The 15742-nt window shown below is 44.4% G+C and overlaps 1 protein-coding gene across 1 annotated transcript in view; it reads left to right on the forward strand.

Moving 5' to 3' along the window:
* The window catches only part of MARF1 (meiosis regulator and mRNA stability factor 1), a 587347-nt gene that overhangs the window by 83612 nt on the left and 487993 nt on the right, over positions 1-15742 (forward strand). The window contains exons 4-7 of the mRNA XM_082261010.1: positions 2121-2289; positions 2373-2599; positions 3229-3346; positions 5128-5300. Coding sequence (XP_082117136.1) covers positions 2121-2289; positions 2373-2599; positions 3229-3346; positions 5128-5300 — 687 coding nt within the window. The remainder of the gene's footprint in view (positions 1-2120; positions 2290-2372; positions 2600-3228; positions 3347-5127; positions 5301-15742) is intronic.

Genomic DNA, 15742 nt, shown 5'->3' on the forward strand with positions numbered 1-15742 from the left:
AACTAACAACGAACCTGTCTCTTGAGTGCTACTGTATAGAATAAATCCTTTGAACATTCCTGTCTGTGGTGACAGTGCGTGTTACAGACGAATATTCTAAAATCATAATTGGTATTTCTAAAATTACGAGCATCCGCTGGGCTCATAACGTAGCGGTGGTGGCAGTGAAAGGGTTAATTGCTTAATTAGCTCGGTGACCATCGCTCTCAGCCTTCTGGCATCTAGATTGTGGTCCCGCAAGCTGGAAAATCTATGTGCCAGGTGCAGCTGAGAGTGGCATTGTTACGCAAGTGACGGCAGGGTGTGAGATTGGCTGGTCCTTGGTCACGAGTTAGTGAGAAGGGCAGGGACCTGATACCCGCCACCGTCACACAGGCGGTCCCTGGGTTGCAAACATCCGACTTGCAAACATCTGAGAGACAACAGGAAGTGAGAGGAAATTTTCCTCTAGTAAGGGAAATTAATTCCTTCAAGAGTTATTATCATGGGGAAGAATGTGTCTCCACTGAAGTCTTATTGCCAATCCTTGTTTCCACAACAACTCAAAATTTTCAAAATGCAATTGTCATAGGGACAGAAAGTAAGGTGAAATCTTTTGAACAGGGGCACAGACAGCAAAACAAATGTTACAGGGGTGTTAACCCTTCCCTATGCTCTCCAAAAAACATACATTTATTTATTTTTTGGCTGGAGCTACACTTAAAAAATTTACCTTTTCCGACTTATGAAAAAATTCAACTTAGGAACAAACCTACAGACCCTATCTTCTTTGTAACCCAGGGAATGCCTGTATAGTGATAGTTGTACTTCCCGGCACGATGTAAAAATGTAAAGAGTAATAGTGCATTAAGTGACATGCACCTCAATGGACCCAAAGTAAGGTAGAAGATTTTACAAACGTGGCAGAATTCATGGAGTTTAGCTTTAGAGGTGCCTACAGTTGTATTTCAATACTTACACTAGTGTTTTGAGACCGCAGCAGTCAGTAACGATAGTGATACAATACAGAATTTGTTGCCAGACTTCAGGAAGGCTGTTTACTATCCGTGTGCAACCTAAAAGGGTTTGAACTGTTTTGGCAAGTGTGCAAAACCAATACACATCTACACCGATTCAAAGCTAAATTTGTTACAAGGTACATATGCTAAATACTGTCCTTAAGTTTATACTTATGCAGTCTATATTCTATGGTCACAGAATTCACTTTCTTTATGCAATCTCAACATTGTAATATCAATACAAACATTAGTCCTAATTGTCTAACAGCTGACTTGAAAAATCTCCATGTATATTGCTGCCTGTCTGTTTGGCTATCTTTGTACAACTTTTCACTGCTGTTTACTTTTTCTAAGCACAACTTTATGAAATGTTAAACAGCAGTACCTACTCAGAGAATGGTGAATACATGTCACAGAACCTAATTTTCAATTTGTGGGAATACAAACTTTGAGGTTGTTCAGATTAATAGGAACAGGCTGAAAATATCTAAAGTGCCATGTGGAAAATAATAATTTTACATTTTGACCATAGATACCCTTTTTAATTACTTTTCAGAGATCTGTTTTCACTGTGACAGAAGTATCTTTGTCGATCATTAATAGCATAATTCTTAGAAATTTAAAATTAAGAGTTTTTGGATACTATAGGGAAGAGTTTACTGGCCATAGTTCTGTGAAATTGCAGACAGGTCTGCCAGACAGTAGGTTTCTGGGACCAGCGTTACATCACGCTGCCTCTGTTCTTCAGTACGAGTTGTATGTAAGTTTAATGTTTGTTCGTGGATGTATGTAGATATGAATGGATATCTCCTCCACATCTATGGATTGGTAAGCTGAATTATGAAAAAGGTTTGTTCTTGGATTTGGATACTTTGAGGGTTGTTTTTTAAGACTGTTTTAGTATTAATGCATTGAGCTGTGTTTAACTGATAGTCTTGTCAACTCCTTATGCTCATAACTTTGTTTAGTCAGTATCCTTGTTTGAATTTGATCAGCCAGTCAGCCTTTGATATAGTCATGCGTATGCTTCATTAAAAAGAAATTGTGCCAAGCATAATTGAAATGTTTGAGCAAATTCTGCTTAATCTTTAAATTTTTTTTTTTTTTTTTTTCTTTCTGCAGCCCCCTATCAGTAGTGTAAATGATAGAAACAAAATGTGGCCCAATATTCCACCTCCAAGCACCCAGAATGCTGCACTACCCTTGTGCAATGGCTGTGGAACACAGGGAAACGTGAAGGATACTACTGTCATCCGAACTAAGAATTTCTGTAAAGCATCACAAAATTGTGGTAAGCCTAATTTCCCTTGTTTTGCTGCGAATAATGTGACCCTTAAATGTGTTTTGTGGTTTAATAAAGTTGCATTTTTGTAGGAGCCCCTGAGATGTCATCTGCTGGACAGGTGCAGGAAAATCTTCCCCCTATTGGTGTGTTTTGGGACATAGAAAACTGCTCTGTGCCCAGCGGTCGCTCAGCTGTAACTGTCGTAAAGAGAATTCGCGAACGTTTTTTCAAAGGTCACAGAGAGGCAGAATTCATCTGTGTCTGTGATATCAGTAAAGAAAACAAGGAAGTAATTGAGGAACTAAATAACTGTCAGGTATTCTTCTTTTTTTTTTTTTTTTCTTTTCTCTCTCCTTTTTTATGGGCATCCTTTGTCACTTTCTGATTATCTAGGTTATCTCTTGAAACTACAATTGGAACATTCTTGCCACCAACATCCAGCTCTGTTCCAGGTCAAATTGGAGAGTCACTAAGTCGATATGGCGGTTCTGCTTGTTTCAGTTTCTGCTACAGTGACAAAAAAAATCTCATGTCATTCTACAAAGTGAAACCTCCTTGTAGCTATTGCTTCCAAAGGAGTTTGCATAACCAAAATCCTCAAGAGGCATAAGATTCCATTAAACATTTTAATGCTCTATTGTCTACAAAAATTACAATTGATTTTAGGTAAGGTGAATTATTTAATGTCCTGCTGCCTGTTGTTTTTTTGGCTATTGGTACCAGAGGTAACTTTTCCATTATGTGAACCTTGCATAGACCTATCTTGGGTTCTTTGCATGTTTTTCAGTTAGTAAGAATGTCATGCACTTTGGTATTGGACTATGCATTCTGCTAGTTTTTTAATTTAAATTTTTTTTTTTTTTTTAATATACAAGCCATCTGACAGATGTCAAATGATTTGAAGTCATTTTTTGGTTTACTTGCAAACTTGTTTGTCCTTAACAGGTAACAGTTGCCCATATCAATGCTACAGCAAAGAACGCTGCAGATGATAAACTTCGACAGAGTTTAAGGAGGTTTGCAGATACCCACACTTCTCCAGCAACGGTGGTTTTGGTTTCCAGTAAGCAATTCCCATTTAATAAATGCATGTCTTATTACTTTGCATCTGTCCATGTAATTACACGCAAGTTGTCTGCTCCTGTATGAAGGAGGGTTGAAGGCTTATGTTTTGGTTAGTGTGTTGGTGACCATAATGGAATCTGGGACACTGGTCTGATTCAGATATTTTGTATGGTATGTGTGAGAATGGCCTACTCTGGTAAATTTCACTGTTGTAAATTCTAAAAAGGATGTATCCTGCTTTATTGCTGTAAAGCATCTCTCATAGGAGCCACTGGTGAATAGGATTGCACAGCCAGACACACTTGAGTCAGGAAACAGTCTAACAGCTTTGGTTTATTTTTCGTTAATTAGGGGTATTGAACTTGGATGGGAGTATTATGGGGTGCCCGCATGACTTCAAAGAACGCTTCAGGAACACTCTCCCATGTACAGATTCTTTATACTCCTCAGCTTCCTCCAGCACATCACTTGCTTGCAGCAGAAAATTTTGTTTCTGCTGGAACACTGTTAGTTGATCTGACAAAACAGCAATAGTCCGATTGAAACAAAGGCCGTTTTACAGGCAGGGACAGCGGCCCCCTTAGTTGTGTAGCAAAAGTCAGTGTCCAGCTAATATCCCTGCGAATACTGATCCCAGCACCACCTTTTTAGGCACTGCCAGCTTGCCAGGCTGCATCTGCCTCTCACTAGGCCCCCTGACTACTGCCCACTGTCCTGCCAGACTGCACACTCACCAGCCGTCTTGGCTGACTTCTCCCTGGAGATCTCCCAGACGTGCTGACTCTCCCGCTGTCCTTACACCTGCTCCTGTCTTGGTATGTTGTAGAAGATCCCTCCTGCACCCAAGGCCACCCCCCCCCCCCAAACTACAGGCACACTTAAAAGCTCCCAACAGCCTCCTCGGCACTCCATCTCCACTTTTCCCGACACCACTGCCCCAAATTGGCTGACCCGGAGTATAAATGAGGGGCTTACCCCTGCCAGCACACTTCCTGGGATTGAGTGGGGCACTCTTCGATACTCCAGGCAGCTCCTCCTTACCTCCCTCCCCATTCTTCTGGATACTTCTCCAAGGCAATGCCTGAGTCACCAAGTCTCCCTTAGTCACTCACCCTAAGATTCAGCCCAGGCTTGGCTACCAGCCAAGCCAAACTATTAACCTACTCTATATGGCTGGGTTCACACTTTTGCTATGTTAGACCTCGCATGTGATTCACACAGCATTGCTGTGCAGAACACATACAATGTCTGTGCGATGCAATTTCAGCCATACAAACTGGCTGAATTTGCATCGGATTCGGACAAAAATTGTGCAGGCCCCATTTTTATTTATTTTTTTTGGTCCGGACTGGAATCGGTTAGCATGGGTGTGGACACCCATGCGATTCGATTCCTGCACTATTTGACAGTTTGCACTGCGATCTGCGAACCAATCTGGGGGTGTCATTAACTTTGTATTCACACCCACAGCGTTTTGCATAGGGCAGTGTGAACTGCACTGTAATCACACTGATTCCCGTATCGCAATAGTGTAAACCCAGCCTACTTTATACACTTCTAGCACTCTAGTGGGTGCTTCATTGAATTTTGGGAGTTTTGACATGTGAAACACACTGCAAAATAATGAAGCCTCAGGAAATGTTACCTTCCATTACTGATCTGTAACAAGCAAGGGGCCAGTGAGTTGTGAGGAAGGACAGAGAAATTACCTGTTTTGACCTCTCGTTTTTTTTTTTTTTTTTTTCAAATTTTATTTATGTATATTTTTCTGTTTTCTAGCGGATGTCAATTTTGCTCTTGAACTGAGTGACCTGCGTCACAGGCATGGCTTCCATATCATACTTGTACATAAGAATCAAGCCTCTGAAGCGTTGCTTCACCATGCTCATGAACTTATTCGGTTTGAAGAGTTTATCTCTGACCTTCCACCCAGGTTAACCCTTAAAACTCAGGTAAGATGTTTTGTACTACCCAAGGTTGTACAGAAGTATCTGTCTTGATGCTTGTCAAACGTAGGCAGGTAAATTTAGATTGAGGGATATTCCTTTTGGATGCTTTGCAGTTAGAATTTGTACCAGATAAGTTGTTGGGGCAGCAAATATTTAGTGCAGGGAAAACTTTTTCTTTTTTGATAATTTTAAGGGCTTGAAATAAAAGCTGCAACTAGTATGGTAATTGTTACCATATTGGCTGCAACATAATAGTTTTTATTTGACGTGACCAGTTTTTTGGCCTTATAGGATTTAATCCCCTTTGCTCGATTTGTCAAAAAAAGGTCCTTTGTCATTCCTAATGCCTAACCTCCCTACCGTGAAGCAGAGATGTAATATTTTTAAACAAATAATTAATCTGTGCAGTGGTTATGCTCAGAGCAGCCCCGATTCTCGTGTTTTTTGGTCCCTTGCCGGTGCTCCTGGCCATTCCCTCCTGCTGAGTGCCCTCATAGCAAACAACTTGCTATGGGGACAGCCTAGCCGCTGCTCTTTGTGTCCATTCAGACATGGAGCCGAGGCTCTTCCTCTCTCCTCATTGGCTTACTGACTTTGATAGTAGGAGCCAATGGTGCCCACTGAGAGTCTCAGCCACTCAGGAGGGAGAGACCTGGATAGCCGAGTCTCTGGTGCAACATCTCTGGATTAAAATGAGGCTCCAGTAAGTATTAGGGAGGCTGAAAGGGGAAGCTGCATACAGGCTTTTTTTTTTTTTTATCTTAATGCATTAAGATAAAAACCACCTGCCTTTAGAACCACTTAAACTTCATATGCTCATACTATAACTGAATCAGGCCAGTGAATTCGGGCGGTTACACATAGCATTTACTTTAGCAAGTTTACTTTTATTTCTTTAGTATGATTTCCTATTAAATGCAAAATGCATATCTTGGGGTGGCTTCACACTGCCGCCGTTGTTTTTTTTTTTTTTTTTTTTTTTCCTTTTTTTTTCCTTTTTTTTTTTTTTTTTTTTCTTCCCAAAAAAAGCAGCGAATTCAGTTTTCCTGTTGGTTAGCTACGCTTTCCTAGAGACTTCTATGAGATTTTGTGGATTTGGTGTGGTTTCTGAAACGAAAACCAGGGTTTAGCTGCGCTTTTAGCAAAAGTGCAGCGGGTAAGTGTAAAGCTGCCCTTAAAGCACTTTCACGCTGATTTGTTTAAAAAAAGCATTAAAAACGCATGTGTTTTTTTTGATGAGGTGTGTTTTTTTTTTTTCTGGCGGCCAATTCTCCAGGTTGCACCTTTTGAAACATGGTCATGTGGCTCAAAAAAACAAACAAAAATGCAATGGGAAGTTGCGCTTCTTCTCTTACGTCCTCTGACAGACACAGCCTCTTCCAAGTTTCATCACTATTCGGTAATGGCGCCCTCTGCAGGAGCAGGCTAGGTAGTGAAACTTCATTAAAAAATCTTTTTTAGTTTCAATAGTTTTTAAGTTTTGACAAGCATAACGAGGATAAACAGCCAAGTGATCATATCAAAGCAGTACAAATGAAGTCAAGGCATAAAGGGCATAACATTGAGATAAAGCAACTACAAGTATCACTGTGCCATAGCATATGTATACCGGTGAGTGAACATATCTATAACACTTTTGACATCGCCCCAAGGGCAACAAACTGTCCCCCGGGAGGATGACAGGAGAGAGACCAGTATGAGTTCACAGACCAACATTTTAAACAATCCTACAACCAATAAAGATATCAACGTGCCCGGAACATGAAGCAAGGTACCCGAAGTTGACCCAGGCACTAAGGTAGTTCACTTGGAGGAGGAAAAAGCTAGAAAGGCAAAACGGTGGGGAGGAGAGAAAAAAATGGGAACAGGAACGGAGGAAGGGTAGAGTAGAAGAGAAGAGGGGGAAGGGGGGAGAAGAAGAAGACAGGGAGAGGTCCAGCTAAATCCATAAAAAAGATTTTACTAGGCACACCTTTAGGGGCTGTCCCTTTAGACCAGGTATTCCCAAACTACGACCCTGCAGCCTTTTGCAGAACTATACATGCCGTGGGGCATTGTAAAACTCTGACATTCACATACATGACTAGACATCATGGGAATTGTAGTTCCTGAACAACTGGAGGGCCGTAGTTTGGGAATCCCTGCTCTAGACAATACCCTCAGACACATAGAGCTTACTAATCAGTTTTCTTGCTGCCTAGCTCAGGAGTAGGACCTAGGATACCCTGCTGGGACTCCGGTCTGTTTTTTATTTTTTCTTTGAAAAATGTTATTTCTCTTACGTCCTCCGACAGTCGCAGCCCCTCATTAAACCTTCACAAGTGGGTAATGTCGCCTTCTGCAGGAGCAAACTATGCAGTTTGAAAGGTTAATAAAAACTTTCTACACTTAGACACACCTCCAGGGGGCTGTCCCTCAGCCATTATCCTGACAGTTACTACATAGTTACGTAGTTAGTGAGGTTGAAAAAAGACCTTAGTCCATCCAGTTCAACCTATGATGTGTATGTGTGTTTGCTGTTAACCGTACATTGTATACGCCTGTATGTTATGTGGTCTTTAAGGTGCCCATCTAATAGTTTTTTGAAACTATCGATGCTCCCTGCTGATACGACTGTTTGCGGAAGAGAATTCCACATCCTTACTGCTGACAGTGAAGAACCCCTTAGGTATTTTAAGGTTAAACCGCCTTTCCTCTAGTTTTAGTGAGTGGCCACGTGTCTTATTGTATTCCCTTTCTCTGAATAGGTTTTTCCATATGCTAGGGTTGCCAGTACAGTATTTGTACATTGATATCATATCCCCCCCTGAATCGTCTCTTCTCCAGAGAGAAGTTCAATGCTTGTAGTCTTTCCTCATAGCAGATGTCCTCCATTCCCCTAATTGTTTTTGTTGCCCTTCTCTGGACTCTTTCCAGTTCCAACACATCCTTCCTGACAACCGGTGGCCAGAACTGGCCAGCATACTCCAGATGTGGCCGGACCAGAGTCTTGTGGAGAGGGAGAATAATCTTTCTGGAGTGAATCCCCTTTTTTATACATCCCAGTATTCTGTTGGCTTTGTTTGCAGCCGCTTGGCATTGGCATTGCAATGCAAGCCTGTTGTCTACCAGTACCCCCAGGTCCTTTTTTCATCTTATTCACCCAGAGGTTCCCCCCCCTAGTGAGTAGCTTGCTTTTTGGTTTCTGGCACCCAAGTGCATTACTTTAAATTTTTCAACCTTAAACCTCATCTGCCATGTAGTTGCCCACCCTATTTTGTTCAGGTCAGCTTGTAAGGTTTCCACATCCTGCATAGAAGAAATTGGCATGTTTAGTTTAGTATCATCCGCAAATACTAAGATTGTACTAGATGTCACCTCCTCTAGATTTATGAATAAATTAAACGGGATTGGCCCCAGGACAGAACACTGGGGGACCCCACTTTCCACACCCGCTCAATCCGAGTACTCCCCATTAATCACCACCCTTTGCACTCTCCCTTGGAGCCAGTTCTCTATCCAGGTACTCACCTTATGGTCCATACCTACCTTCCTTAGTTTGAACAGTAAGCGTTTGTGGGGAACGGTGTCAAAGGCCTTTGCAAAGTCCAGATACACCACATCCACAGGCTTACCTTTATCTAGGCGGCAGCTCACTTCATCATAGAAGGTTACATAGTTACATATAGTTACATAGTAGGTGAGGTTGAATAAAGACAATAGTCCATCCAGTTCAACCTGTGTAGGTGTGTGTGGCTGTAATCATCTCACATAGACGTACATCTCAAGGATCAAAACATTCAGGGTTAAGAGTCTTTTGAAAGCCACCATACTTTCCGCAGAAACCACCTCTTGTGGTATAGAATTCCACAATCTTGTAGCCCTGACGGTAAAGAACCCCCCCACGTTGCCCGAGGTTAAAACGCTTCTCCTCTAATCGCATTGTATGCCCTCGAGTCCTCATGCAATCCCTTCGACTGAACAGCTTCTTTTCTGAATTGAGATACCATATTTTCCGGCGTATAAGACGACCCCCCCCCTATTACATGATCTACCGGTAATACTTATACTTAGGTTACCTTGGAGATATTCTACTCGGCGTATAAGACGACCTCCCATTTTTGGGGGATTTTTTTGAGGTTCAAAAGTAGTCTTATACGCCAGAAAATACAGTATTTATAAATTGCTACTATGTCCCCCCTCAGGCGTCTCTTCTCCAGGGAGAATAAATCAGGCGATTGCAGACGTTCTTCATAATTAAGGTCCTCCAATCCCCTAATCCAGGGGTGTCTAAACTTTTTTCAAAGAGGGCCAGACTTGATGAAGTGAACATGTGTGAGGGCCGACCATTTTGCCTGACATTCAAACCTTTAAAATTAAATACAAATTAACTATTTTATGCAAAAAGTTTATTGCCAACGATTTGGATGACAAATCTAAACAGTTGTTAAATCACTCTGCCTTTCATATCTGAAAGCCAGATTAAAAAAAAAACAGGAAGCTGAAATGTATGTCAGGAACATTGTAAAGTACATTCCATATTATTGGTAATAAAGGTTGTCAACTTTAAGTTAAAAAAATACACCCCCCTTTAAAACAGACTAGGTCAGGTCCCCTATAGAGCAGGACAGGCTAGGGTCCCCCGACCTCCATATAGATCCCCCCTTAGAGCAGGCCAGGGTCTTCCCCCTCCCATTATAGATCCCCCTTAGAGCAGGCCAGGGTCCCCCTCCCATTATAGATCCCCCCTCCCTTTGAGCAGGCCAGGATCCCCCTTTGAGCAGGCCAGGGCATGTCCCTCCCCCGTAGAAAATATCTCCTCCACAGTGAGTACTGTAATGAGTGACTCTGTCTTGACTGAAGTTCTCTTTTTACTTCACCTACCTTAGGCTGCTGTATCATGTCCTCCGGTCCAGCCTCTCTGTCCAGTCTCCAAGAATTTATTCTTCCAGTCCAAATCCTCTCTCCATCCAGTTATCCTCCCACACTTTGGCAGCATCGCTGCAGTGCACAGTTGACTAGTCCACTCCTCAGTCTCAGTCCCTCCCCCAGCCAGGGCCCATAGATCGTTCCTCACTCCATCTCCCATGCAGTCGCATGTCTCTCCCCGCCACTAGTTCACTTGTGGGCAGTGCCGGCCAGATAGAGCCAAGCAGGGGGGTAAAGCGGGATGTGACGAGTCTCAGAGAGAGACATTGGGAAAAGTCAGCGGTGTCCCTGGGGCCGTATTAAACTGAAGCACGGGCCACAACTGGCCCGCGGGCCGGACTTTGGACATGACTGTCCTAATCAGTTTAGTTGCCCTTCTCTGGACTCTCTCCAGCTCCAACACATCCCTCCTTAGGGCTGGCGACCAGAACTGGGCAGAATACTCCAGATGCGGTCGGACCAGAGATTTATAGATTGGTTTGGCAAGAACGATATTTCATGAATCCATGCTGATTACTACTAATAGTTTTCATTACTAAAGTCTTGTATGTGGTCCCTTAACATCCCCTCCAAAAACTTGCAGACTACTGATGTTAGGCTGACCGGCTACCCGGGATATATCTCAGCCCTTTTTTAAATATTGGTACCACGTTGGCTTTTTTCCAATCAGCTGGCACCATACCCTTTTGTAAACTATCCTTAAAAATCATGAATAATGGTCTGGTAATCACCTGGCTGAGCTCTTTAAGAACCCTCGGGTGCAAGCCATCTGGTCCCGGTGATTTATTTATGTTAAGTTTCTCTAGTTTAGTTCTAAGTCTATCTTCTGTTAGCCATGACGGTACTTCCTGAGGTGTGTTGTTTAGTTTGGCCCTACAAGCTGGGTTAGAGTAGCCCCCCAATTCTTTTGTGAAGACTGAAGAGAAGAAATTATTTAACACTACCACCTTTTCCCAGTCGTCTGTGGCCAAATCTCCCTTGTCCTCTTTTATGGGGCCAATTTTTATGTCTCTCGTGTTCTATTTTAGCCGCCCTGATTTAGTCTTTACATTTCTTATTACACTCTTTGTAATGCTTGACTGCTGCCAATGACCCCTCGGTCTTGTATTTTTTGAAGGCCTTTTCTTTAGTATTAATATGCATTTTTATGTTGGAGTTTAGCCACCCAGGGTTTAGTTTTTGCTCTTTTATTTCCCTTTGAATGCACTGGTCAATCACTTTGTTTAGTATGCTCCTTGAAGCACTCCCATTTTTCCTCCGTGTTCTTTGTTCCCAGGGTCTATCCCATTTGATATTTTCTAGCAGAGTGCAGTTTTGGGAAATTGTCTCTTTTGAAATTCAGTGTCCTTATATTACCCTTGTGTTTAATTTTTATTATTACTATTAGGGATGCACCGAAATGAAAATGCAGGATGCCCTTGGCCGAAAACCGAAAATGACTTTTTCCCCCATATAATTTTAAATTAGAAGAGGGGCATACACCAAAAACAGGCAGCGACGTACACCTGTCGCTGCCACCCTTTCACAGTATATGTACTGTGACGGGTTGGCAAGAGGTTAATTTAATTACCAATGGTATTTGTATTATGCAGAATGAGGGGGTTAATGTATTGTCACTGATGCATTAGTGACCAACCAGTGGCAGTTAATTAACCCCTTTGATACTGGTTGCACTAATGCAGCACAGTGTTAATGAACACTGGTTGCACCGATACTGGTTGCACTAATGGAGCACAAAGGGGTTAATTAACTGCCACTGGTCGGTCACTAATGCATCATTGATCAGTGGCAATACATTAACCCCCTCATGCTGCATAATACTAATAACATTGGTAAGCTCGCCTCAGCCCCCCCCCCCCCCACTGCCTCAGGCAGTACACCCTCCCTATCCCAAGGATGCAAAATCTCCTACTCACTCACTCTGCTCCTTCGGTGTCCTTCCAGTTTCAAAATACGCGCCTCTGGCCGGCGGCCCGCCTCCCTGTGATGTCACTACTACGATCTGTGCATGAATGAACTGACACCGGGCGGGAGGGCGGGCGAGCGGCCGCTAATGGCTATAACTATGTGAGCGCTTCACTTCCCTGTCAGAGGAGATACCCGCATGACAGGGAAGTGAAGCGCTCACATAGTTATAGCTATTATTCATACACATCATAATAGTAGGGACATCATTGACAGGCGGGCGGCCGGCCAGAGGCGGGACTTTTCAAACCTGCGCTGCGCCCTCCTTCCTCACGGCGGCCATTAATTTCGGCATTTTTAACCCATTTTCGGCCGAAATGGGATAGGCCCATTTTCGGCCGAAAATTTCGGTGGCCGAAATTTCGGTGCGTCCCTTATTACTATGATTAATACTGAAACTAATTGACGTATGGTCACTGTTTCCTAAGTTGCCCCTTATATCTATATCCGTGAGCAGATCTGTATTGTTGGTAATCAGTAGGTCAAGTACCGCATTGTTTCTCGTCGGTGCATTCAGCATCTGACCCATGAAATTGTCCTGCAAAACATTTAGGAACTGCAGAGCCTTGGCTAAATCCGCGGTTCCTTCTGCCCAGTCTATATCTGGATAATTAAAATCCCCCATTATGACATTTCCCATCCTTGCTGCCAATCATATCTGTAAAAGGAGGACCGCCTCCCCCTCCTCCATCAGGTTGGGGGGCCTATAGCATACACCCAATATTACCTTTCCCACAGTGCCTTCCCTTTGAAGTTCTACCCATAGGCATTCTGCCTCGTCCATAGCTCCATTATTATCATCCCTCATATTTACCTGTACACTGTTCTTAATATACAGACATACCCCTCCCCCTTTTTTACCTTCTCTATCTCTGCGATAAAGGGAATACCTCTGAATGGTCGCCATCCAGTCATGAGAGCTGTCGAACCAAGTCTGTTATTCCCACAAAATCTAAGTCTTCCTCAAACATCAGAAGCTCCAGCTCTCCCATCTTGTTGGCCAGGCTTCTGGCATTCGTATACAAACCTCGTAATTTTGGCTGTTTACATATATCCTCATTTGATGTTTTTAGGCTGCTCTTGTGATTTTTTTTTTTTTTTCCCCCATACCCACCCTGGGTTTAGGAGCAGTCTTTCAGTTTTATGCTGCCTAGCATCAGCAGTAGGCTAGGTCTTCCCAGCTGGAACCTAGTGTCTCTCAGCTTCTATGTTTTTTTTCTTGAAAACTTTTTTTTTTTCTATCGCTAGTTAGGGGAGTTCCTGGAGTACTACAAGCGACAGCAGAGCTGGGCCTCGCACTGGATAGTATAGATCCCTATGGAGTCCCAGCCTGGCACCGAGCGTCGCAGGTCATTGGTGCGCCCTGGCCTCGCAATGACCGTGCCCCTTGAGATGGGGACGAATCTGCGGAGTCCCTTCTTCGCCGGAATGTCAACACGAACACCCTTTTGTTGCTAGCATCCTTCCTGGCTGACTGCACCCCCACTCAGGGTGGGAGGTGTTATGTATCAGAGCGGTGCCCGCGTTCGCTGGACTGGTGAGTGCTACTACTCCTGTGTCCCTAAAAAGAGACTATTATCTGTGGGCCCACTCTTGGGGGATGACAGTACATGGTGGCTTCTGTGGTATCCCCCTCCTGGCCGATTGGTACGGCACTCTTCCTCCTTGCCCCTGCTCTCGGGCGCTCTGCGGTGCATACTGCTATGGCTGGGGGGTGTGGGGGCTTAATACATCCCGGGGGTGCTCTCTGGGGTTCCCTGTGGGGGCTAGTGCGTGTGTTTTTTGCTTTATTTGGCGCCGTTTGCACGGCTACCATTCTAGGTGAGGGCAGGCTGTTTAGGCCTCTTTGTATGGGCAGCAGCCATTTTAGCTCATCGTTTTGGCGCAGATTCGGGCGCCATCTTTGGTGTGGGTGACCGCCTTGTAAGTGCGGCGGCCATTTTGTCAGTGCTTCCTCCCATATATTTTCTATCGGGCACCATATTTTTGCAGCGCCAGGCAAGGTATAGGCCTCTAGTGAGTGAGGTCACTTCCTCTTTTCTCTTTGCTGCAGCAGCTTGTGTGGCAAGTACACTGTGGAGTGATTTTAACTGTTTTTTTTCAGGCATTTCCCTGCAAAAACTGTTTCTTGTTGTGGCTGTAGCTGTTTTTAAGGGGTCTCCACGGGCGGTGCAGTTTTGCAGTAGGGGTCTGCGGTAACCGCCGTTTTTAAAGGGCCAGCGTCCCAAAAACTTTTTATTGCTAAAATGGAGTCCCAGGATAGCAAATACCCCGCAGACCTGGTTGGTGCTTCAGGAATCCTTGAATCCTCTTCCATTGCCTCATTATCTGCTGCTCTTGCGACTTTGGCGTCCAAAGTGGATCTGCTGATGTCTGAACGCACTCCTCAAACGGCCTATGCCCTCTGACGCAGCGCCTGATTTGGTTGCCAAGGACAACATACCACCTAAGGGGTCCCAGTCCTCACATTCAGATGGGGAGGAGGAAGAGTCTTCCTCAACAGCGGCGCGAGAATGAGTAGCAGTGGATGCAATTATTAGCTTCGTTAAGGAGACTTTGAATCTTGACGATGAGCCCTCCCAGTCAGGTAAGCGGGTTGCCTTCGGGTTCTGCAAAGCCTAGAGGTCAGGTCATGTTTTCCCCTGCCCCGAGGAGTTTCACGAAACAGTGAACGACCAATGGCATTGCATCAAACCTATGCTGGTGGTGCCTAAAGCGGTTTAAATACCATTATCCTTTTGCGGATCCTGTAGACAAACGTTGGACGGTGTCGCCTAAGGTGGACCACACTGTTACTAGGTTGAATAAATCCACCTTGATGTCTGTGGAGGACTCCCCTGTGTTCAGGGATCCGGCAGATAGGTGTGTGGAGACACTTTCCCTCCACATGTACTTTGATGGTCCCTCAAGCTGTCACGGGATGGTCCAGGGTGGTTCCGCGCACCCTGATGGCGGAGTAGGCCTCTCCGACTGCCCTTGACATGGTGGATCAAGTGACCCAGGCTGTGATGTACCTGTTTGATGCGGCCTTGGTCGAGGCTCCTTTGGTCGCACGGTTGTCTGCGGTGGGGGTTGCGATCCGCCGCATTATTTGGCTAAAGAGTTGGCCGGCGGACCACGCTTCCAAAAAGACTATCTGATGTCCCTTATGTGGGTAGTTGTCTTTTTGGGGACACTCTGGATGAGTTGATCAAGGGGCTTACAGGGGGTAAGAGTACCCTTTTGCCCCAAGCCTCTAAGGGGAAATGCCCCCTTGCTAGGCGGGGTCCTTCTTTCAAGGCTCATTGTGGGTCCTTTCGTGCCTTCGGGTCACAGGATAAAGGGAAATCCTTCAAGACCTCAGGTGGTCACAAGAAACCATGGTCCGGTTCGGCGGCCCAGTCTGCCTCTTCCTGAAGGGACGCCCTCACCTGTTTCAGGGGTTGGGGGACGTCTGTGTTACTTTCAGGAACCTTGGTTGTCCCGAATTCAGGACGGGTGGGTTCTCTAACTGATTCGTTCAGGGTACAAGATGAAGTTTCTCTCTCGCCCCGCAGACAGGTTCTTTCCATCAAATTTCCATCTGACTCCCG

Source organism: Pelophylax lessonae, assembly GCF_965119305.1.
Source record: "Pelophylax lessonae genome assembly, chromosome: 6".
NCBI classification, from domain to species: domain Eukaryota; kingdom Metazoa; phylum Chordata; class Amphibia; order Anura; family Ranidae; genus Pelophylax; species Pelophylax lessonae.